Genomic DNA, 24,322 nt, shown 5'->3' with positions numbered 1-24,322 from the left:
ATCTCTGAAAGTCCCATTGGAGCTTAGAGATAGGATAGGGTGGTAGGGAATTGTGTATCCTGTACACAAGATTTAAAAATGCAGCCAGCTTCTACAAAGCTCTTCCCACTACTAACACTGGTGATAAGGGCCTGGCCTCTGGTGGGGGAGGGGGCTGAGGGTGTGTGAAAAGCACACAGGTGACTCACTGCTGCGTGGCATGGGCCCTAACTCCCAGTCTGCTGGGACTCCACAGCAGTAAGCATTCAGGAGAAGAGACAACCTTAAAACTAATAATACCTGTATGTGACCAAATGGACAACCTAAGGACATGGTCCTGCTCCCAACCATCCATGCAGTGGTAGGAAGCATCAGGGTTAGAAAGAAACACCCTAATAAAAACCACGAAGCATACGTTCTGACCTCATGGCACTCCTGTCCTTACACAGGTGACAGAGGGAGAAATTGGTCCCTTCAGTTCTGTCAAAGTGCCCATTACCTTCACCCCAGTTATCCCAGGAGAGGTCCATACTAAGTTCAAGGTCATGTTTAAGAATCCACAGAGTCCAACGGTGAGTACCCCTGATGCTACCTGATGTGACTGATCCCCACAGCTACATCAGACAGCTGCTTTTGGTGACATGAGGTTTTTCACTTGCTCTTGCTTAAATCTTTAGTGGGTGGCACAGACGGCTGACACCTCAGCTAATAACATGCATGTGCACACACGTGTTCAGATGCTCACCTGCATACGCTAACCCATACTCTTGCTTGTAAGTTTTGCATGTATTTGATGTACATGCCTGTGAATGAGAGTTCATGCATATGGTCACACATGTGTGTACAAATGTATGCACATGTGTGTTTACAGAGGCCAGAGGCTGATACTGGGCCTCTTCCTTGATCGCTATCCACGTCACATTCCAAGGCAAGGTTTCTCACTTGAACCAGAGCACACTGATGCAGCTAGCCTAGCTCGTCAGCTTGCTCAAGAGATCCCTTATCTTCTGCATCCTGGGATTACAGGAGGGCCACCATGCCCACTGGGCTTTTCTGTGAGTGCTGGCAACCCAAACTCTGGCCTGATGCTCACACAGCCAGACTTTCACCTGTTGAGCTGTTTTTCCAGCTCCCCTAAACCCCTGCTCTTAATTATTAGAAACGTCTTTCTTAATTTATAATCTTATAGATTTACTAAATTATGATGAGAGAAGATGATCGCTTGGTTAATGTGAACTCCCCAAGGATGGGTAAGGAAGCAATCTCAGGGGCTGGAGAGGTGGCTTACTGACTGTTCTTGTAGAAGACTCAGGTTGGATTCCCAGCCACCACCCCACATGTTGGTTCACAACCATCTGTAACTCCAGTTCCAGAGTATCTGACGCCCTCTTCTGGCCTCCACGGGCACTACATGCACATTGGTGCACAGACATACATGGAGGAAAAACACCCATACACATAAAATAAAGACGACTAATTAAGCCAGGGAGTGGTAGCTCACACCTTTAATCTCAGAATTTTGGATGCAGATGCAGATGCAAACTCTGTGAGTTTGAGGCCAGCCTGACTTATAGAGTGAGTCCAGGACAGCCAGGACTACACAGAGAAACCCTGTCTGGAGGGAAAAAAATCATGGAAACTGACCAACTCTCTACAGAATGACCACTGGGTCAAGTCAGAGAGAGAGAGAGACAGAGACAGAGACAGACAGAGAGAGACAGAGAGAGACAGAGACAGAGAGAGACAGAGAGACAGAGACAGAGAGAGACAGAGATAGACAGAGACAGAGACAGAGACTAAAGAATGCACAACATATGCAAACTTATGGGACACAATGAAAGCAGTGCTAGGAGGAAAGCTCACAGCACTGAGTGCCTTCATAATGAACCTGGAGAGATCGTACACTAGCAACTTAACAGCACACCTGAAAGAAGCAAACACACCCAGAGGAGTAGACGGCAGGAAACAATCCCGCTGAGGGCTGAATTCAAAGATAGCAATACAAAAACTCAATGAAACAAAGAGCTGGTTCTTTGTAAGACAGAGGGACAATATCCAAATTAACAAAAACCAAAAATGAAAAGGGAGACATAACAGACCAAGGAAATCCAGAGAATCATTAGGTCTTACTTCAAAAATCTGTGCTACACAAAATTGGAAAACCTGAAAGAAATGGATGATTTTCTCTATAAATACCATTTACCAAAGTTAAATCAAATAAACAATTAAATAGACTGATGACCCCTAAGGTAGTAAAAGCAGTCATTGAAACTCTCCCATTCAAAAAGAACCCAGGGCCAGACTTTCAAAGATCTAATGCCAATACTCCTCAAATTATTCCACAAAACAGAAACAAGAGGATCATTGCCAAATTTATTTTATGAGGCCACAGTCACTCTACTACCTAAATCACACAAAGATACAACAAAGAAAAAGAATTACAGACCAATTTCCTTCATAAACATAGATGCAAAAGTACTCAATAAAATACTCACAAACTGAATCCAGAACACATCAAAAGAATCATCCACCATGATCCAGTGGGCTTCACCCCAGAGATTCAGAGATGGTTCAACATATGAAAATCTGTAAATGTAATCCACCATATAAGCAAACAAACAAACAAACAAAAGACCATACAATCATCTTATTAGATGCAGAAAAGGCCATTGACATAATCCAATACCCCTTTACGATAAAAGTCCTGGAGAGATCAGGGATACAGAGATTAGGGATCATGCCTAAACATAATAAAGGCAGTTTACAGCAGACTGATAGCCGACATCAAATTAAATGGAGAGAAACTCAAAGAAAAACAAATTCCACTAAAATCAGGAACAAGACAAGGCTGTCCGTCCTCTCCAAATCTATTCAATATGGTACTTGAAGTTCTTGATCAAGCAGGAAAAAAAAAAAAACTAAAGTTGATCAAGGGCATACAAATTAGATAGGAAGAAGTCAAAGTATTCACAGATGGTACGATACTATACATCAGTGACCCCAAAAATTCTACCAGAGAACTCCTACAGCTGATAAACACTTTCAACAAAGTGGCTAGATACACAATTAATTTAAAAAAATCAGTAGCCCTCCTATATACAAATGACAAACAGGCTGAGAAAGAAATCAGGGAAGCAACACCCTTCACAATAGCCACGAATAATCTAAAATATCTTGGGGTAACAAAACAAATGAAGGACCTATAGGACAAAAACTTCAAATCTTCTTTTTTAAATATTTATTTATTTTATGTATGTGAGTACACTGTCACTCTCTTCAGACACACCAGAAGAGGGCATTTAATCCCATTACAGATGGTTGTGAGCCACCATGTGGTTGCTGGCAATTGAACTCGGGATCTCTGGAAGAGCAGTCAGTGCTCTTAACTGCTGAACCATCTCTCCAGTCCCTCAAATCTTTGTAGAAAGAAATTAAAGAAGATACCAGAAAATGGAAAGATCTCTCATGCTCATGGATCTATAAGATTAACATAGTAAAAATGGCCATCCTATCAAAAGCAAATTCAGCGCAATCCCCATCAAAATTCCAACACAATTCTCTAAAGACTTTGAACGTAATGTCATATGGAGTTTTTTTTTTTAATGACATCATGAAATTTGCAGGCAAATACTCAACTAGGAAAAAAAGAATATGTCCTGAGTGAGGTAACCCAGACCCAGAAAGACAAACATGGTATGCACTCGTAGGTGGATATCGGCCATAAAGGATAATCACGCTACAATCCACAGACCGAGAGGGAATACATAACAAGAGAGCTCACGGGGAGATGCATAGATCTTCCTGGGATGGGGAAATAAAATAATAGATTTCAAGGGTGGACTGGGGGGCGGGTGGAAACGGGAACAGGAGGGATCCAGTCAGGAGGTGGAGGGAGAGAGATGACTGGAGTCGGAGGACATTTCAGGCCAGGCAGAAACCTAGTGCAATGGAAACTCCTGGAATCTACGTGGGTGACCCTAGTGAAGACTCCTAGTAATGGGGGATACAGAGCCTGAACCGGGCAAATTCTGTAACCAGACAAGGCTTCCAGTGAAGGGATTGGGACACCAACCCAGCCACAAAACCTTCAACCTACAACTTGCTCTACCTGCAAGATGTGCTGGGGGTAAAGCTGGTGCAGAACTCATCATGCGAGTGGCCAGCAATGCCTGGTCCAACTGGAGGCTCACACCACAAGAGGGAGCCCATGCCTGACATTGCCTGGAGAGCAAGGAACCGGAGGCTGGATAGCCCAGAGACCTAGGATAGAACCAAGCACTGGCTATTGTAGGAGGCAGAGGGGGGTCAGGGACACCACAAGAATATGGCCCACAGAATCAACTAACCAGAGCTCATAGGGCCTTACGGAGACAGAACCGACAAACAGGGAGCCCATATGGATCTGACCTAGGTCCTCTGCATATATGTTGTTGTTGCATAGCTTGTTGTTCTTATGGGACTCCTAACAGTGAGGGCAGGGGGGAGCTGACTCTGACTCCTTTGCCTGTTCTGGGACCCTTTCCTCCTACTGGGTTCCCTCATCCAGCCTTGGTATGAGGATATGTGTGCCTAGTCTTATTGTAACTTGTTATGCCACATTTGGTTGATATCCCTGGGAAGTCTGCTGAATTCTGAAGAGAAACTAAAGAGGAGTCGATCAGGGGGAGGGGTGGGGAGGGGAAACTGCAGTCAGGAAGTAGTATATGAGAGAAGAAGAAATTTTTAAAAAGAAACAGAAGAACTGTTCTCTGAAATGGAACAACAGGAGAGCTCAAAGAATGGTTTGGACAATCCATCTTGCTGAGCGTAGATGATTTGTTACTATGGGTTACCTACAGAGAGGCGGAGATGATGGCAGAGGCTCTACCAAGTCCTACTGCCTTACCTCTGAGTTACACCCGTCTTCATCTGTATGCAGCAGGCAGTGGAGAATGGTCTTAGTGAGCCTGCCCCTAAGCCAGGAACACGTGCTAACAGTATCAATGCCCATCATGCCTCTAGCTTGATGTATAACTTGCGTATGTTCTTACCTCGACTTCCGGCCAGGGTCTCCTGCCCAAAAGAACGAGTTGTGTCAGGGTGTCAGGTCCCCAAAACGGTGACCTGTCTCTTTTTAATATTAAAAGTGTTTAAAGTTTTCTTTGTTAACCAGAGGCAAGGCTTATCCAGAAACTATGAGCAGCTGCAAGAAAGGTGTCTCTGCTGTGAAGCTGTAAACAAACGTGGTAACAGGGTCACTTCCCTCCTGTCCATCCTATGACATCTCTCTCCCTTTCTGTTTATGTTTTACATGTCCAGGTGTCACACATCATAGAGCAGCTTTACTGGTTGGTACATGAGGGACTACACACTTCTTCAGTTTGAGTTACCCTTTTTGCCCAAAACAAACTCCCCTTGTCACTCCATTTTGCAGTCATTTTGTTTTGTCCTCTCTCCCTATCTGGCTCTTTTTGTTTGTTTGTGGAGGGAGTAGCCTGTATACAGGGAAAAGGACCCAGGTATTAGCTCCTGTCCCTAGCTTCCTTCATTCTTTTAACTCTCCCTTGACAGAGTCCACACTGCCAGACTCACACCCTACCCGCTGTCCCATGGATGTACCGTGATCCACTCCTATACTCCCTGCCCCCCGGGGGTTGAGGACCAATCCCTCCCAGTGACAAAGTAGGTAATAGGTTTATCTGAGGACTCTGGTTGCTCAAAATGAACATGCAGTGTTTACTGGGTGTACCTCAACAATGCCACTAAGAACAATTAAAAAAAAAACTGTCTTGAAGATCCAAAAATGTAAACTATCAAAATAGTAGAAATAAATTAGATAGCTTGCAAGGAGGAGAGGAGGGTGAGAACAAGGAGGATGAGGACGAAGAGGAGGAGGAAAAGGACAAGAGGAGGATCCATCCTAGCTGGACCACCCATGAATTGTGACTTTGCTTCTTGAGACTCCTAGAACTTCTCCTTTTTCGTCATTTGTGTCTGTCCTCCAGATCTAAGACCCCCACATGCTCCATAGGACCTAGTCTCTGCTGTAATAGGCTTGCACTGACCCCTTAGCATCTCAGCCAGCCTGTGCGGGCTCAGAGACAATGTCATGTTGACCCCACGACTCCTGCTCCCCTGCGGAACTGTGTCCCTGGAATGTTTTCTGATTTTGTCTCCGATCCAGAAATAGATTGCACTTTTTGGCAACCCTGTGCCCTCAGACTTGATAATTGGAACATTTTGAATGGCACAAGCTCTTTAGCCTATGCAAAAGAAAACCTCTTACCCACTAACTCCCACATCAACTTAACCCTATTGACAGTCTAGAAGGCGACTGTCTCTCATCCGGCGGCCATCCACTGCCATGTTCATGTGGTCTAACCACCTTCTAAATATTTATATTTACGCAATGTATAAATCTGTGCTGCTCCCCAACCTCGGTCAGAAAAGCTTCTGACTGCAGCGGGTAGTTAATGAAGAGCCATGGTGCTGTTTAAAGTGCTGTCAGCGAGGGACTGACTGCTCAGCTGTGGACGGATCACCACCATCAGGGACAGATCGCTGCCATCAGTTCCCAGTCTGTTTTCTCTGGACTTGATGATGTTACCATCTGCTGTTATTTGTTCTTTTGCTTGGAAGATTCATCTAGAGAGTCAGTGTCTCTCTCTCTCTCTCTCTCTCTCTCTCTCTCTCTCTCTCTCTCTCTCTTTCTCCAAGACTTTCTCTGTGGGAACTCCAGTTGACTCCCTCAACAGGGTACCCCAGTTGATTTCTGATGGATTGTGGTGGTGGTGGCAGGGCTTCTCTCTGTAGCCTTGGCTTGTTTGGAACTCTCAACTTAGACTGAAAAAGGCCTCAGATTCACGGAGATCTGCTTGCCTTCTGACTCCCAAATAACGGGACTAAAGTTGTGTGCCACCACACCCTAAATCCGCTGAATATTTTGAGCACCAAACTCGATAATGTTTTACCACCACCTATCTATAGACCAATCTGTCTTTCACCTTGGCTTGCTATACACTTAATAAAACTCATTCAAATGCAGAAGTATCACTATTATAGATTATTCTCTGTCAGTGTTTTGGGTTGCTCAGATGATTGAACGAAGAAAGACAGGATGAATTTCAGGCAGCATGGGAGGATGGTCAGCCTCTGCAGGACTGAACGAACCCCAAACCCACTTTGCAGGGCCTCTTTATCATTACACAAAGACACTTCCAGCAAGCCAGTGTCTGCACATCAAAACCTTTTATCTGGTCTAGGAGTTGTGTGAAGGAACCATTACCTAAAAAACTCTTAGCCACAGAAGACTTCCTGATCTCCTCTGGGGACTAAGTTATTCAAAGACTGTGAATCCTTCCAAAAGAACCCCCATAAAACCTCAGATACAACCACTGACTATTTACAAAAGGCTACCTCAAAGCCTGGGAGCCATTGCTCCGGGATTCATGCCGCACACAATGGCTCTGCAAAAGGTCTGCAACAATTCTCTGGTTCCCACAGAAAAGGATAATCACATTTAAAAAAAAAAATCACAAAACCCTTTAACGCACGCCATGTTTAATCATTAGCCTCAGACCTGTAATACAGTAAGTTGCAAAAATCCAACCATGAGACTTTTTGCTAAGTATTGTGTTAACATTCATTGCGGTCTCCTACACTGCGATTTAAACCTATGTTGGGTTTTACATGTTCTGCCTCAGCTATATTTCAGAGCCACCGGTACTGGCATAGATGTGCCAGTCTGGGTGCCAAAGTCCACGGTGGACCTGAAGATCTGCATGTATGACCGACTCTACCAGGACTCCATCACCGTCCACACAAGGTAAGCCCCCGCGGTGACCAGAAGGAGTATCATGCCTGGAGCTGGCTACATGCTGGCTCTGAACGGTCACCTTAGATGGCAGAGGGCTCAGCAGCTGATTAGGCTATGGACCTTGAAGAAAGTAATCCTAACTATCCTGGAGATCCTGGTGTTGTCAAGTCATTGTAGAGGAACACAGGAGAGTCAGTGACAGAGACAGATCTCTGACAGAGGAAGAGACCATGAGCTATGGAATGCCAGAACCTAAAAGGGTGAAAAAAAGGGGGAGGGGAGTGTCAAACCATCACACTCTGCAATCTCCCAAGGAACCAGTCCTACCTCATCTTGACCTTTAGTCTAGCTAGTCCCCCTCTGGCCTCTGCCCTCTGAGATGCTAAGAAAATTACTCGTAATGTGTTAGGTCTGGGTTTGTGGAAACCATTTCAGCAGCCATAGCACACTTGCTGCATGCCCTGGGTACTAGGCAAGGGTCTCAAGTGCCCCAAGGATATAGGACATAGTAGCAACAGAGAGAGCAGAAGAGGCCCAACGAAAGACATCAGACGTTAGATTGACAGTATTTTCCTTGAAGTACAAACTGAGATAGAAGCATCCAAGGTTTCACGACTTCAGCAGCTTTGAACCACTGGTCCCCAGACCAAAGGGCAGATGCTGCCACACCAAGCCCCTGTCACCACCCCTCACCCATGGCAGCTATCACATATGACCTGGAAGAACCGTACTACCCCGGCATGGTTCCTGTCAGGCCTTTTCTCCATCTGTGAAGGTGAAGCTTGTGATGTTCCGCAAACTCCTCTTTGGGAACCAGAGAGCCACAGGATGGGAGTGTGCTGTCAGTCTTGGGGAACCTGTTTAATGAAGGAGTCTGGGGGAACCCAGTTAATAGAGGAGTCTGAGCCTTGGAAGAAGGGTTTTCCCTGGGGTCACAACAGCAGCAATAATTTTGATTTTAAAAAACTTACAGACGGGCAGTGGTGGCCCACGCCTCTAATCCCAGCACTTGGGAGGCAGAGGCAGGCAGATTTCTGAGTTCCAGACCAGTCTGGTCTACAGAGTGAGTTCCAGGACAGCCCGGGCTATACAGAGAAACCCTGTCTTGAAAACTAACAAATTTATTATAGGCAGAGGCAGGAGGATCTCTGTGAGTTCAAGGACAGTGTGGTCTGTATAACAAGTTCCAGGACTATATAAAGAGAGTGTCTCATATATATATATACATATATATATATATATATATTCATTTTATTTTATGTCTGGCTTTTTGCCTGTTTGTGTGTATGTGTACCACTCGGTGCATGCTTGGTGTCCACGGAGGTCAGAAGAGGGTATCAGTTCCCCTAGAGCTACAGAGTTATAGATGGCTATGAAACACCATGTTGGTGCTCGATCCTCTGCAAAAGCAGCAAGTATTCTTAACACTGCGCTATTCTCTGGCCCAACAATAATTTTTTTTTTAAGTTAATCAAATTTCATTTCAAACAACACATCCCTTAAGAAACAGTGTTGAAGCTGCTTTCTAACCATCGGTGTGCTGCTATGAGTAACAGGTACACTGCATACGCATGCCGGTTCTATCATTACAAATACCTTAATGAGTCAAAGGATTAAGCATGCACAGTCATCCGTGACCTCTTGCAGATCAAAAGCAGCTCTGCGCCTAAAGTTTGAAGTCTGTAAGGAGCTGAGAGGCCACATAGAGCTTCTGCCAGAAACGGGCTACATCCAGGCCCAGTCCACCTACTCAGTACAGCTCAAGTTCCTGCCTCGGTGAGAACTGGGAAAGCCCTGGAGCATGATGGGAAGGGGTGGGACCGAAGTATGATGAGAGGGGGATGGGCATGCTGGTCACAGCATCCGGAACCTACGTCTGCCAAAAACAAGAACCAACCCCCGACCTTCCACACGTTGGTCCTACCCTGACTGCTGCTCAGACTCAGCGAGCACCCTGCTCTTCCTCCTGGTCCCCGAGGCTCTGCGTCTGGCTGGAGCGAACGCTTGAAGCTTGTTTCCTTACCTCTGTCACTAAGCTCTATGAAGTGTTCCTGTCTCCCAGTTCTCCCTGCATCCTACTGTTCCAGAGTCCTTCTTGGTTCTTGCCCTTGAGATGCCTGTACAGCCAGTGTCCAGGCCGTTTTGCTATGTGGTGTGTCCTTTCTTTGGCTTCTGCCTTTCCTCAGATGGACTTAAACTTTTTTGGTGCTTTGGAAACCAAGAGTCCTGCTTTTTCACTTTGGCCGCTCTATTACCCTAAAGTGACCCTTGCTTGGATCCTGCCACTGAACCAATTTCTCAGGGCTAAGATATAGAACCTAGGCTGTCAACAGAGTTTGGACCAGAGAAGTAGGTGTAGCTGCGGAGCTGGGTGGCCAAGGGGGATCTGCCACCAGGCCGCACACTCACAGGGTACTGAAGAGGAGCTGACGCTGATTTTAAAAATCTGAGCTGCTTCTTGGACATTCTTGCAGATTTCCCATCATGGTAAACGGGGACTTTTTTTTTCTCTGTATTTTTTTTTTATTTCTATAATGACACATTCTTTTTATAATAAAAAAAAATAAACTTTTCAAGACAAGAGTCATAACAAAGTATCTCAGGCTGCCTAGCTTACATTATGGTCTTCTGGCCTATTACAGGTGTATACCACCCAACACTGTGTGTTTCTGTATTGGGGATCGAACCCCAGGCCATGCACTCTACCTACCACTGAGTCATATACCAGTCCCATGAGCAACCTGCTTTTAAAGTGATTTTTGTGAGGGAAGGACTTTTAGGATTCCTTCAAATAATAGACGCTTTATCAGTTTATTATTTTTTGTCATTAAAATTCTTATTATGGGCTGGAGAGATGGTTCAGAGGTTAAGAGCACTAGCTACTCTTCCAGAGGACCTGGGTTGAATTCCCAGCAACCACACGGTGGCTCACACCCATCTGTCATAGGATCCGATGCCCTCTACTGGTGTGTCTGAAGAGAGTGCCAGTGTACTCACATATATAAAATAAATAAATAAATCTTTAAAAGTAAATAAATAAATCTTAAAAAAAAAAAAAACACTTGCAGGGCGGTGGTGGCACACGCCTTTTTAATCCCAGCACTTGGGAGGCAGAGGCAGGGGGATTTCTGAGTTTGAGAGTTCGAGGCCAGCCTGGTCTACAGAGTGAGTTCCAGGACAGCCAGGGCTACACAGAGAAACCCTGTCTCGAAAAACCAAACAAAAAAAGAAAAAACAAAAAAAAAGAGAGAGAGATGATTTGCCTGACAGCCTGAGTTCATGTACCAGAATCTACAAGGGAAGAGAGATCAAGCTTCTTCCAGTTACCCCTGACATTGACACATGAGCAGTGATACACGAGTTCCCCTTCAAAATTAAACCATAAAACTTTAATTTTATTGTAGAATTATGATTGCACATATTTATGGGATAAAATATGATGTCTTGATACACATAGCGAATAGGTGGGAAACAGGAAAATGTGGGATAATTAAACCAAGCCCCCCTCGCCCCACTTTCGGTACTTTTTTGAGACAGGATCTCACTATGGCAACCAGGTTGGTCTCAGACACAAAGAGAATAACCTGCCTCTGCCACTAAAGTGCTGGAATTAGAGGCATATGCCACCACATCTGGCTAAGCCAAGCTAATTAATTTTTAATTTTTTAAAATTGAAAATAGATTCTTCTCTTATACTATATATTCCAACCACAGTTTCCGCTCCCTCCCCTCCTCTTTAATCCCCCCTCCTCCAGATCTTCCTCCATTTCCTTTCAGAAAAGATGGAGCCTCCAGCCAGGCGGTGGTAGTGCACGCCTTTAATCCCAGCACTTGAGAGGCAGAGGCAGGCGAATTTCTGAGTTTGAGGCTAGCCTGGTCTACAGAGTGAGTTCCAGGACAGCCAGGGCTACACAGAGAAATCCTGTCTTGATAAAACAAAACAAAAAAAAAGATGGAGCCTCCAAAAAATGGCAGCCAAATAGGACAACACAAGATACAATAAGACAAGGCAAAAAAAAAAAATTCAGGCTGGACAAAGCAACCCAACAAGAGGGAAGGAGTCTCAAGAACATATAAAGGGCCGGGCGGTGGTGGTGCACGCCTCTAATCCCAGCACTTGGGAGGCAGAGGCAGGCAGATTTCTGAGTTGGAGGCCAGCCTGGTCTACAGAGTGAGTTCCAGGACAGCCAGGGCTACACAGAGGAACCCTGTCTTGAAAAACAGAACAAAACAAAACAAAAAAAACAAAAAACAAAAAAAGTTAGTATATGAAGGAATGGGTTTCCTTATGTCAATTCATACATACATCATGATACATATGTTACATGAATTGTTATATGAATTGTTCTTATTTGCCCTCGCCCTTAGATTTTAGAACAGTTTTATTGTAAAAAGTATAAAGAGGAAAAGTCTATTCAAGTGGATCCTACCTCTTGCAGACAAACCCTCCCAGAAGATGCAAGGAAGTATTTTGACCCCGCCAGTCGAGTCCTGGAGGCTCCAATGACCATCCGGGTAGCTGACCAGGTCTGTACAGGATGATTTCTGAAACTGTCCCCAGGGACCAGGTGGCTGCCGTGGGAGACCAAACCCTGTACCCCCAATGAGTCTACCCACACACATAGAACCCCGATTTCAGAACCCATCCTCATTTCCCAGCTGATGATGCCCAGCAGCCTGACAGGCAACTTTGCCATCTATCCACACAACCCCTACATAGTACGAAATGAAGGGGGCACGTGTGGGCCGTTAAGAGGCCCCTCTTATTCTAGTCCAAGCATGCTGATTCAGATACTTCGCTCACATATGCACACAAGAAACATGCCTGCAAAATTGAACAGGGTTGCCACATGAATGCACTACACACGCACACATAGATACACATGCTCTCGTCGACAGGGCTTCACACACGCGTGTGCTTATAAACAACTCACGCACACATAGCCCCATGCACTGATTACCACAGCTCATCCTTTACACTGCTGCCTGCCCCTCCTCTAATGTTCACCATGGACCTCTGCCCCAGATGCTCACTCCTTCACCAGGATACACTGAGGAGTGGGTCGCCTGAGGAAGTCATGTCCCAGAAATAGAATACTGTTGGCCACAAAGCAACAGGGGCAGCCTTTATTACCTGGGGGCTTTTGCATAAAGCTTCAGTGGCCGGGAACGTCCTTTGCCTTCCGAACCTCAGATCAAACCAGTGAGATTCACTGTCCAAGCCATCGTTACCACCTCAGACTTGGAAATCAACCCCTCAGAGATAAACTTTGGCTACTGCACCATCTATGAGGCTATCAGGACAGAAGTCCGCCTCAGCAACCTCTCACTGTTGCCCCAGGAGTTTGGGTTCGTTGGACTTCCCAAGGTATCTGCTGCGGTCAGCCCTGGGGATATGGGGTAGGACATTAACAGCTGCTCGCCAGGCCCAGCCATCAGCAACTCTGCTGCCCTTGTACCTCCCAGCTGACCCTCCCTCTCCTTGTCCAGGAGGGAAAGGCTTCCTATCAAGGTCTTTTGTTTTTTGGCTGTAAGGTACACCCAAAAATTATTTTGCTCGATCCCCCCCCCCCCCCCCCCCCCCCCGCTTTCCAAGACTAAACCTGACCAAGCCTCACAGGACAGTCTTAAATGAATGCCCAGGCCTGGCTGCCATCAGCCTAAGTAGCTAGCTTGTCCCTTACCCATTCCCACACACTCAGCTCACTTTGCCCCCACCCTCAGTAAGGTCGAGCACTCACTCACTCACTCACTCACGCTCACACGGGCACACACGCATCTTTCATACCCTCCCTGTGTGCTCCAAAACTAGCATGTTCACATCTCACTTCCCCGCACAGGGTACATCATTTCTGACTCTACAGAGCGCGGCTTTCATTTTTTCACTCTAATGTGTTCCCATCTTCCAGTATATGGACATCCAGCCCAATGACGGGTTTGGGACAATTTTGCCACTGGAAACGTTGCGACTCAATCTGATCTTCCAGCCCATCAAGGCCAGGGAATACAAATTTGATCTAGTCTGCAAATCTGAGATAAACCGGTAAGCCTGCTAGACAAGAGAGGGGGCACGTGGCCCGTGCCTTCCTTTCCGCCCCTCCTCTCCTCAGCTCTCACTAGGCTGACCTCGGGGCTGGAATGGACAGCCCTGCTGGCCAATAGGAGCCCAGGATCCAGGAAGAGATAGGTTTTGGGTTCCCATGACCTTTGACCTTGTACCCGTTTTACCCTTGTACGTGGGGAGATAAGAAAACAATGATCTGCTAAACATGAGTGTCGTGAACATGAGCTTGTGTGCGCGCGTCAGTACACTGTGAAAAGCATCCTGGTGTAAGTATTCACTCTTACCCCTTGTCAAGGCTTTCCCGGGTTTCTGCTGGGAGGTCTGATGTTATTACAGTGTGCCGGCCTTTCTAAGTTGAGAGCTTGGTAGAGTTCTTGCTTCACGTGCTTGAGGCCCACGTGAAGCAGTTAATAAATGACGATAATCCCAGTACGTGGGAGGCAGAGGCAGGAGAGTAAAAGTGAAGGTCATCTTTGGCCAGATAATGTGATTGAGGCCAGCGTGGGCTACCAAACAAACAAACAAACAAAAAAACAAAACAAAAAACTTTTTTAAGATTTAAGAGGAGTCAGAGAGCCGGGCGGTGGTGGCGCACGCCTTTAATCCCAGCACTTGGGAGGCAGAGGCAGGTGGATTTCTGAGTTCGAGGCCAGCCTGGTCTACAGAGTGAGTTCCAGGACAGCCAGGGCTACACAGAGAAACCCTGTCTCGAAAAACCGGAAAAAAAAAAAAAAAAAAAAAAAAAAAGAGTCAGAGAGGTGGCTCATCAGTTAAAAACGCTCACTGTTTTTTGGAGAGGACTCCAGTTCAGTTCCCAGCACACATATGGTGGTTCACAATCATCTGTAACTCAAGTTCTAGGCAATAATGCCTTCTCTGGCTTCCTTCGGACTCCTGCACACACATGGTACACATGAACTCATACAGTTGAACATGGACACACACATACACACATAATTTTTTTTTTTGAGACAGGGTTTCTCTGTGTAGCCCTAGATGTCCTGGAACTCACTCTGTAGACCAGGCTAGCCTTGAACTCAGAGATCCACCTGCCACTGCTAGGATTAAAGGTGTGTGCCACCACTGCCCTGCCACACACAAAGTTTTTACGACAAAATTTTAATTTAAAGATTTGAACGTGTCTCGAAAAACCAAAAAAAAAAAAAAAAAAAAAAAGATATGAGCCAGGTGCAATGAAGCATGCCTTTAATTCCAGCCCTCAGCAAACAGATCTCTGTGAGTTTGAGAACATCCCAGTCTAAATACTGAATTCCTGGCCAACCAAGGAGATCCTGTTTCAAAAACAAAACAAAAAAGGTTTAAGGGCTGTAAGGATGTCAAACTGGGAGACAGAGACAGTAAAATCCTCACAAAATCCAAGGACCACCTAGCCTGACATGTGTAGCAGTAAAAACAGCAAAAAGACAGAGCCTTGGGCCAGTGAGAGAAGGCATTCGCCTGGCAATCTGGTAGGAGAGAATTGGCCTCCACACATATGGCATCACAGATGTACCACACAATACACACACACACACACACACACACGAATACACTAAGTAAATACAAAGAAAATGTTTAAATAAGAGAGAGAGAGACAAAGAGAGACAGAGAGACAGAGACCTTGGCTAGGCATGGTGACATATATATACCATTAATCCCAGCATTTGGGAGGCAGAGGCAGGCAGATCTCTGTGAGTTCAAAGCCAGCCTAGCCTACAAAGTGAGTTCCAGGACAGCCAGAGCTGCACAGAGAAACCCTGTCTCAAACAAACAAACAAACAAACAAATAAATAAACAAAAAGAGACCCTACCTCAAACCAAGGCAGAAGGCAAGAAGCAACTTTCAAAGTTGTCCTCTGACCTCCACCCTTGCACTATAGCATGTACAAGCACATACTTACACACACACACACACATATCATATCATATACATACATACAAACTGAAGAAATATTTAGAATTTTTAACTCAGTTAGATTCCAGTACATTTTTATATTTTATATTTAGTTATTATCATACTTTATGCATTTATTCAGTTAAGTAGTAGTAATGACCTCTCTTTCCCAGAAGACACAAACTTATAAATTTGAGTATTTGACCATCTGAACATATTTTATACATGGATGGTATGCACAATTGGGTACCTGTGCGGGCATGCATGTGTGCGTGCCTATGGAAGTCAGACAGCCTTGGGTGTGGCACCTTCCACTATTTCTTTGTGACAAAATTTCTCCCTGGCCTGGAACTTTATGAAGTAGGCCAGGCTAGCTAGCTAGCTATCACACTTCCAAAGAGCAGTCCGGTTTTCCCTCCCATCTCACAGTTGCTGGGATTATAAGTATGTGCCATTGTGCTCAAATTGTTTTGTAGGTTCTAAGGGTTAAGAGCTCCAAGGGTCTATTTACTTACCAGACAAGTGATCTACCAATGGAGCCATCTCCCCAGGCTCACAACACACTTTTGTTATGGATGAGAGTCTGTTGGGTCATCCATGTCCTGGTTCGAAGCATTAAAAATACATGTAATAGAACTGGAAAAATGGCTCAGCAGTTAAAAGTCCTGGTTGCTTTTATAGGGGACCAGGGTTCAATTTCCACCACCCATATGGTGGCACACAATGGTCTATAACCCCAGTCCCAGGGAACCTTATGTCCTCTTTGACCATGGCAAGCACATAGTGCACAGACATGCGGCAAAATGGCCACTCACGTAAATTTAAAACAAATGGTTAAAACAACACATGAAATGAGTGCCATGTGCAACTGGACAGACAAGCTCCATCTTAGCTGGCACAAGGTCTTAGGTTCAACCCTCAGCACAGAAAACAAGCATAATTAAGATAGAAGTTGACAAGGAGCTAGGCCACGGTGGCTCACGCTTTTAATCCCAGCACTTGGGAGGCAGAGGCAGGCAGATCTATGAGTTCCAGGCCACGTAGGCGCTTGGAACTGAACCTGAGTCATCAGCAAGTACAGCCAGTGCTCCTAACTTATAAGTCAGCATTTCTCAACCAGTGGATTTCAACTGCTTTGGAGGTCGCATATCAGATATCCTGCGAATCAGATATTTACATCATGATTTATGACAGTAGCCAAATTACAGTTATAAATAGTAGCAAGGAAATAACTTTGTAGCTGGGATCACCACAACGTGCAGAGCTGTAGTAAATGGTCACAGCATTGGGAAAGTTGAGAGCCACTGGTTTACCCATCTCTCCATCTCTGAAGCCACTTATTTTTAAAGCAACTTACAGATTTCTACTTTGCTTATATAATTCTGCTTATGATTTTTTTTTTTTCGAGACAGGGTTTCTCTGTGTAGTCCTGGCTGTCCTGGAACTCACACTGTAGACCAGGCTGGCCTCGAACTCAGAAATCCGCCTGCCTCTGCCTCCTGCTTATGCTTTTTTTTTTTAAACCACCTACCAAAAATATATATCGGCCAACAGATTTTTTCCAAACTGGTTAGTCAGGTAGTAAATAACCGTAATAATTAACTGCAGGAATAAGTCCTGGGTGCCTGGGATGTCACCAGCACAACAGACCTGTCCATCATAGTTAGCATATGAGGAACTATGTGTCTCCTCGCCCAGGGTTGCAGAGGGACCACAGATGCCATGACACAGATGAACAATGCCCGCATTGGTTGCTTCCAGGTGCTTCAAGGTGTCTTGCCAAGCAGTAGGTGTCCACCCACCCCTGGAGCTGTCCCACTACCAGATCAAGTTCTCAGCCACATCCCTGTATGACACCTCTGTGTCCACACTGTATGTGATCAACTCCCACTTGAGCATGAACAAGCTAACCCACTCCTTGCCTCGGATTGGCTCAGAGGAAGCCAGCCCAGTGGGGCCAACATCCTTCGAGTTCCTGCTGCCCCCTAACTCACCCATCACCATCTCCCCTTCTGTGGGGACTGTGTTACCCGGAAAGGTGAGCATAGGCCCCTGCCAGGAGGTGGAGCTTCCCGGTCTTTCTCCCAAGGTTCCTGGCTTGGCCTTCCCTAAGTACAGGTATTTAACCACAGCAGGGCCAAGGAACATGATCCAGGGACCAAATAGGAGTAGTGGAAAGTAGACATGGTTTCCCTCTCCTCTCCTCTCCCTTCCCTCTTCACTCTTTCCCTCTTCTGTCTTCTCTTCTTCCCCTTATCCATCATTTTATCCCCTACACTCTCCCTATCCTGAACATCAAGGAGACACGGTCCACATGTCACCATGGAATCTTTCCAGAGATCTGTCCCATGGAGACTTGCTACAGATGGGGAAGGACTCCCTGTTCCCTGGTTCACTTCTTACTCTAGTCTGGTGCGGTTCTGATCCATTCAGGACTCTGCTCTCAACACCTCCAGTTAAACAGACCTCAAGTCAACTAAAGCCTACTGTCATCAGGGAGAACCTTCCTGGAAGGGCAGATCAGGTTAAAATCTCAAAAACAAATGATCTTGAGATAAATACATCCAGGCTCAGTGCCACATGCTCTCTAAGGGACAGAAGCAGACAGATCTCCGAGTCTGAGGCTAGCCTGGTCTATAGAGAGAGTCTGTCTTGGGGGAAAAAATGGAGAGAGGGGGTGAGGGAGAGACACACCACCATGAGAAAAGAGAGGTATACCCTCTGGGCTTCTGGGGGAGAGTTGGCAAGCCAGGTGTCTCTTTGCAGAGGTGTTTGGTCCAGGTGGCCTTCCAGCCTGTACTGCCACAGGAGAGAATCTTTGAGGAAGCCATTCAGATCATGAACAAGGAATTAGAGAGCAAGACTGTGCGTGAGGTATTTTAGGGGAAGTGCATAGTGGTCAAAGGGGAGGGGCCTGAGAAAAAAGAGATGCACCAGCAGAGGGAAGGGGGTACAGATGTGTGGGCCTCTGGCACTTGGGACTGCAGCCTGTCCTAAGCTAGCCCATGTGACAGAAGTACAAGGCAGGCTTTCCCCGGCACTGTGCTTTAAACTGTTTCCACGAGGGGTAAAAGGTTGTCTTGCAAGACCTCTTCTCCTGGAAGCACCACCAGGCATTGGGAGACAAGGCTGGCCCTAAGGGCAGCTAGGGTTTTAACCAAAGCAGGACTGGGATAAAAACACAGCATTGCCTCTCACCAAGGGTCACACGGGAACCACCTTCGGAAGGCAGCCTTGAAACAGAAGGCAAGCCTCACCCAGTGTCACGCATAGGCTTTGCATGCTGCACCCAGCCTAGGGAGTTGTGAAGTCAGCGGCTGTGGGCTTAGCCCTGTACCATACCACGGCCTCGTGTCTTTATAGTGCACACACAAGCAAAGAGCCCTGACATTACGACTTCCATGAAGCAGTGAGGTACAAGAGAGTCATGGACTGGAGGACAACAAGGACCCTAGCTATACAGACTTCCTGTCTGTGGCTTGGTCTCTTTACTTGTCCCTATGCTGGGCCTCCCCGGGTGTCCCCGAGTGCTTCCTTGACACCACTGCTGATCATATCAATCATGTTGCACCTGTTGTCAGACTCCCTTGGAAACCTATTGATCTGAGGACACCATTACTCTAAACCTGAACTTGTGGCTCCTGCCACTCAGCCAAGCAGTCATACCAAGCCGGCTAGGCCAGGCCTCAGAGGAGCCTGTAGTGGGGGAGCAGTTACAAAGCCTGCTAAGCAGAGGGATGAGCCCCTGGGGTAGCCCTACAGCATCTGCTCCTGCTTACAGTTCCAGAAGGAAACAGTGCAAAGGAAAGAACTGTGGAAACAGTCCTTGTCCGTGTTCCGGGTTCACAACCGGGAGCGACCAACCCGGGTCTCCACCACCCAAGCTACAGAGATGCAGAGGCCAGTGGTCAGTGCCAGGTAGGATGAATGGGTCTTTCCAATCCACACACACACACACACCATCTCCACACACACATACCCCTACCTCCCAAGCCCCACCCCTGCTCGGATGAAACCTACAAAGGATTTCCCACACATTGCATGGAGCAATGCTTCACTGGCTTACGTGTCTGCAGGACTAGCTGGCTTCAGAAGTAGCTGGACCCAGGGCTCTTCTTGCTAGGCATCTGCTCCTTGGCTATCCTTGTGGACCTTCTGTCCCCCTGAACAGACTATTCCATGGTCTGGCTGTAGTAACCTTCCTAATAAACAAATGAGCCCAAGCAAGCTGTGATGGGTTGAGCCCCTAGCCCAGCCCAGAAATTGTTCCTATGGACCCAGAAATATGGCTCTGTTGTGACAAAACCATTTACTCACTCTCTCTGGATGACAAGAATCTGCTGTGGGGAAGAAGTTCCCTGCAGAAGCCAAAGAAGAGCAGGAAAGCTAGCCTACCAGATAAAACTGATATGGCCACCATCTGGGACCAATGTTGCCTCCAAGTTATGCCTCATAATACTTTGGCCTTCCCCAGAGAGTTCACCTGAGCCCAAGCCCTAGAGAGTAGGCATGCACATTACAGATGAAGAAGGCCTGTATCCCACACTGTATCCCAGGGGCAGACCCCGAGAGGTCACGGGAACATGCACGGACGTGCTTTGTTTCTTCCTTCCAGTTCCACTGAGTACCAAGCTGCACAAGCCACCTTGTCCAAATCCTTCCAGGGGAAGTTTGAGAGGTTTGTGATCCCCTGTGTTGTTGCCAGTGGTGACATCAAAGACAGGAAGACATCGGAATCTCTGAGCTTCAGGTGTGGGGTTCTTGAGCCAGGTTAGGGTGTGGTTGGCCATAAACCCACTGTCCCCCCTCTACTGCTAGTCAGACCTGAGGCCCGAGGGATACCAGGTCACTCTAATCTGTCCTTGTTTGTCCTTGTCCTGGCTTTAGCCCCCACAATACTCTGTATCTGGAACTGTGGTGTCCAGCGGTGGCTCCGTTTATTGTGGTGACATCCCACAAAGGCAAGACTGTCTTTAACTTCGGAGATATTGCTGTGGGTGAGTCCTGATATATACTAACAGCCCTCACTCCTTAGAGCATAGCTTCCACCCCGGGTACCAAGGCCACTCCAGCTAACATCTGCTTCCCCACCTTGCTGTTGAGAGAGGTGGTCCCCCGGGGCCTAGGAGCCATTACTTGACTCTTTGCCACATTTCAGGGCATCGAAGCATAAAGAAGATCACCCTCCAGAACATTTGCAATGAGGACCTTACTGTATCCTTACCCATATCCAGTGAGCCAGCTTCCAGAACTAGGGATGGGAGCGAGGTGTCCGGCAGAGCCTGCAAAAGATTATCTTCATCCTTGACTTCATCCTCAGTTGGAGTACTCAGTGTTGAACCCCAACGGCCCCTTCGTTCGGCTAAACCCTTTCAACAAGCTATGCTCCGGCGAGACACAGACCCTGGTGCTGTCCTTCTCACCCCACGAGAACATGCTGGTGAGTGCAGCCCCCAGGCAATGCTGCTGCCCTGGGATCCCCACACTTCAGGACCATGGTGCAACCATGGGGGTGGGGGGTGGGGGGCAGATACCACTGTGCTCTCAGGCCCAGATGATCAACTGGAGCCTGAAAGCAGCCTGTGCTCCTGACCCCAACTCCTGCCAACAAATCTGTGGAGGCAAAGTTCTCCAGGCTATCTCAGCAGTACAGTGCTGCCAGCCGGCCACTCCTGAATAGAGCTCCCTCGTACAATGCTGCCAGCCAGCCGGTCCTGAGAAGAGCTCCCTCGTTGGTTCTTTGCTAAAGGACATGATCTCCTTAGGCTCAGGAAACTCTGGAGATCATCACCAAGAGAGGCACTCTCAGTCTCACCCTCCTGGGCATGGGCGTGGCATCCATGATTACATGCTCCATTGACGGCAACGTCCTCAACATGGGCTATGTGCTCGCCAGAGAATCTGTCTCAACAAACTTTAAGGTGAATTAAGCCTTTGCCTTGGCCCAGCTTCCTAGAAAAAGGATTTTTTTTTTTTTTTTTTTTTAGAGGCAGTGAACTCTGTACTTGGAAGCACCCAGCTGGTTGGGGGAATCACTGGAGACACAGACTGTCTCCCCCAAAATGCTCTGTTCCCAAGAGGCTGTCATCTCTAACGCATTCCTAGCAGGGACCCCCAGAGCCTGCCCTTATGGGGAAACTGAGAGAACCTCTCCCTTGACCCTCAGCCAAAGCCTTGGCCTGCAGGATATTTCATGTCCTTCTGCATCAGGCCTTCATTCAGCTTTGCTACTAATTTACTTCCCTCAAGCTCTATGCCAGTGCCCTGCGGTGGGTAGACCTCTAAAGGAGACCCATGCCATCACCTGGGCTCTCTCATCTCCACATGAGCATGGACCTGCCTCATCCCAATGTCTACCCTAGGCTTGGGCTCAAGCAACTTTCCCACTGGCCCTGGTAGGGTCCTGAAGCGGAGCACCAGACACAGTGCATTTCAAAGAGGGGGTCAAGGGAGGAGAAGAGACTAGATGAGGATATGGTTCAGCCAAGAGGAGCTCTGAACAACAGCTGACAGGCTTAAGGCTGGCCACACAGCTGGGCAGGGAAGCAGGCTGCCAGCCAGCCTTAGAAAAGGCCAGGGTAAGGGGAGCGACTGAATACTAAGAGTACCAAACACTGCTACTGTGGTTACTGTTAGCAGTGCCACCCGGTCCTGATCAGCGATCCGGCAGCTGGCAACCTAGTCACAGGCACTAGGGCAGCCCACAATATGCCAGTCAGGTGACAGCTTGCTCTTACAGCTACAGAACGAATCCTCGCTTCCCATTAAGTTCTGGGTGCGCCTGGAGAGCCTCTCCAAAAAAAAGGTTGAGGCCTACCAGCAGCTGCCAAAGTTCCTTACCTCCCAGGAGCAGAGGACAGAAATAGTCGGTGAGCTAACTGACGCACTGCCAGGAACCACAGGGGTAACAGCTCCACGGGGAGATGCGTGCTAGGACATGAGGGTGGTGTTTGGGGTGGAGTGGGGTAAGACAGATCATGAAGAGGCTGGGCAAGAAGGGAAGTAGAGGGGTCTGAGCTCAGTGGAGGAGAATGGTAGTGTTGACCGTAACCCCTGTCCCGCCCACAGGCACACAGAACTATAACGGCCAGAGCGTATTCAGTATTGTCCCAGTTGAGGGCCTCATGTTCCCTGGGAAGGCTCAAGAGTTTACCGTCACCTTCAGTCCGGACCATGAGAGCCTCTACTTCTCTGACCTGCTCCAAGTGGTGCTCTTTGAAAAGGTGGAACTCATAGCTGGGCTCACTGAGATTCCACCCCATCCTGGGAGGGATCCACAAGGGTCCCTTATCTGCCCCTTCTCGGCAGCTTTTATTATCTGGCCCTTAGAGACCAGTTAGAGATCGGGCATCCCCGATTCTCCAGGCCCCACGCCTGAACCAGCCTCAGTTTTCAACTGTCAAGCTTCAGGGCAGGCTGCTATGCTTCTTGTCCCCAGAAAGTCTCCCACCAGATCCTCCTGAAGGGCGCTGCCCGCGAGCACATGATGTTTGTGGAGGGAGGAGACCCACTGGATGTACCTGTAGAGTCCCTCGCAGTGATCACTGCCTTTGACCCAGAGCATAAAGAAGGTGAGCCCCCACTGTGTGCTTTCTGGCTCTGAGAAAGGGGAGGCAGGGATAACTTACCTTAGAGAATCAATGACAAGGCCCTCCAGAACCCCGAGCCAACTAGCGGGCATAATGAGACCCAGTGGAGAAGGGCAGATAGAATTCTGGACCATCTATCCCAGAGCCAGGAGGATTACTCAGGAGGGTGCCAGCTCTCCAGGTTCACCCTCTACCTCCGTTGTGCCACCCTGGACAAATTCCCCTCACTTGTAGGCCACACCCTTTCTCTAGACACTTTTCAGCTGGTTTCTCCCTTTCCAGAAGCTGAGGAGATAAAGCCCATCTTGGTGACCTTCAACTATGTCCAGTTTGACACAGACACAACCACCTCACCTGCCACCCGAGAGCTGCAAGTGGGCTGTATCCGGACCACTCAGCCATCACCGAGGAAGGTGATCACAGCCGTAGCTCGAGTTAAACCCCAGAAGGAGGCCGGGGACTCCCTGACTTCTGCCTGGCCTTGTACCTCACTGGCCTTGTATAGGATTTTTTGCAGCAGTTGCGGGGTGGCGACTTCCCCCACCCCTAGTCCTAGTTGAGGGGTAGGTAAAGCCGGGCATCCTCACCCCTCTCGTCCTACTACCTCCTGGGAGTCCCTGACCCTCTAACCTCCTGTAGTATCAATGCCTCACAGACCGTGGAGTTCATCCTGGACGGTGTATCATGGCTTCAGCACAAGGGCTTCTCCATCGAGCCCTCCAGGGGTTCCGTGGAGCGCGGCCAGACTAAGACCATCAACATCTCGTGGGTACCAGCTGCTGACTTTGATGTAGGTGTTGGGACCCCAGGCAGGGCAGGGAGGGATGTGAGCTGAAGTAGGCATGACACTGGGAAAGAACAGATTTGTCTGGAAAGTCTAAGGATTCTTCTTCTTCCAGCCAGACCACCCACTCATGGTGTCAACCCTGCTGCAGCTCCGGGGAGACGTAAAGGAAACCTACAAAGTCATCTTTGTAGCCCACGTGGTCACAGGGTTTTGA

The 24,322-nt window shown here is 47.6% G+C and overlaps 1 protein-coding gene across 1 annotated transcript in view; it reads left to right on the top strand.

Moving 5' to 3' along the window:
* The window catches only part of Cfap74 (cilia and flagella associated protein 74), a 43,398-nt gene extending 19,076 nt beyond the window's left edge, over positions 1 to 24,322 (top strand). Inside the window, exons 13-32 of the mRNA XM_028757793.1 lie at positions 429 to 551; positions 7,662 to 7,783; positions 9,422 to 9,550; positions 12,214 to 12,301; positions 12,969 to 13,142; positions 13,684 to 13,817; positions 17,494 to 17,770; positions 18,499 to 18,606; positions 19,514 to 19,650; positions 20,348 to 20,482; positions 20,620 to 20,729; positions 20,891 to 20,946; positions 21,053 to 21,172; positions 21,498 to 21,653; positions 22,472 to 22,601; positions 22,801 to 22,955; positions 23,171 to 23,303; positions 23,604 to 23,820; positions 23,961 to 24,111; positions 24,221 to 24,322. Coding sequence (XP_028613626.1) covers positions 429 to 551; positions 7,662 to 7,783; positions 9,422 to 9,550; positions 12,214 to 12,301; positions 12,969 to 13,142; positions 13,684 to 13,817; positions 17,494 to 17,770; positions 18,499 to 18,606; positions 19,514 to 19,650; positions 20,348 to 20,482; positions 20,620 to 20,729; positions 20,891 to 20,946; positions 21,053 to 21,172; positions 21,498 to 21,653; positions 22,472 to 22,601; positions 22,801 to 22,955; positions 23,171 to 23,303; positions 23,604 to 23,820; positions 23,961 to 24,111; positions 24,221 to 24,322 — 2,757 coding nt within the window. The remainder of the gene's footprint in view (positions 1 to 428; positions 552 to 7,661; positions 7,784 to 9,421; positions 9,551 to 12,213; positions 12,302 to 12,968; positions 13,143 to 13,683; positions 13,818 to 17,493; positions 17,771 to 18,498; positions 18,607 to 19,513; positions 19,651 to 20,347; positions 20,483 to 20,619; positions 20,730 to 20,890; positions 20,947 to 21,052; positions 21,173 to 21,497; positions 21,654 to 22,471; positions 22,602 to 22,800; positions 22,956 to 23,170; positions 23,304 to 23,603; positions 23,821 to 23,960; positions 24,112 to 24,220) is intronic.

The sequence above is a fragment of the Grammomys surdaster genome, unplaced genomic scaffold (genome assembly GCF_004785775.1).
Source record: "Grammomys surdaster isolate TR1022 unplaced genomic scaffold, NIH_TR_1.0 126185, whole genome shotgun sequence".
Lineage (NCBI taxonomy): Eukaryota > Metazoa > Chordata > Mammalia > Rodentia > Muridae > Grammomys > Grammomys surdaster.
Note: the sequence above shows the minus strand (reverse complement) of the source record. Positions and strands in the feature narration are given on the sequence as shown.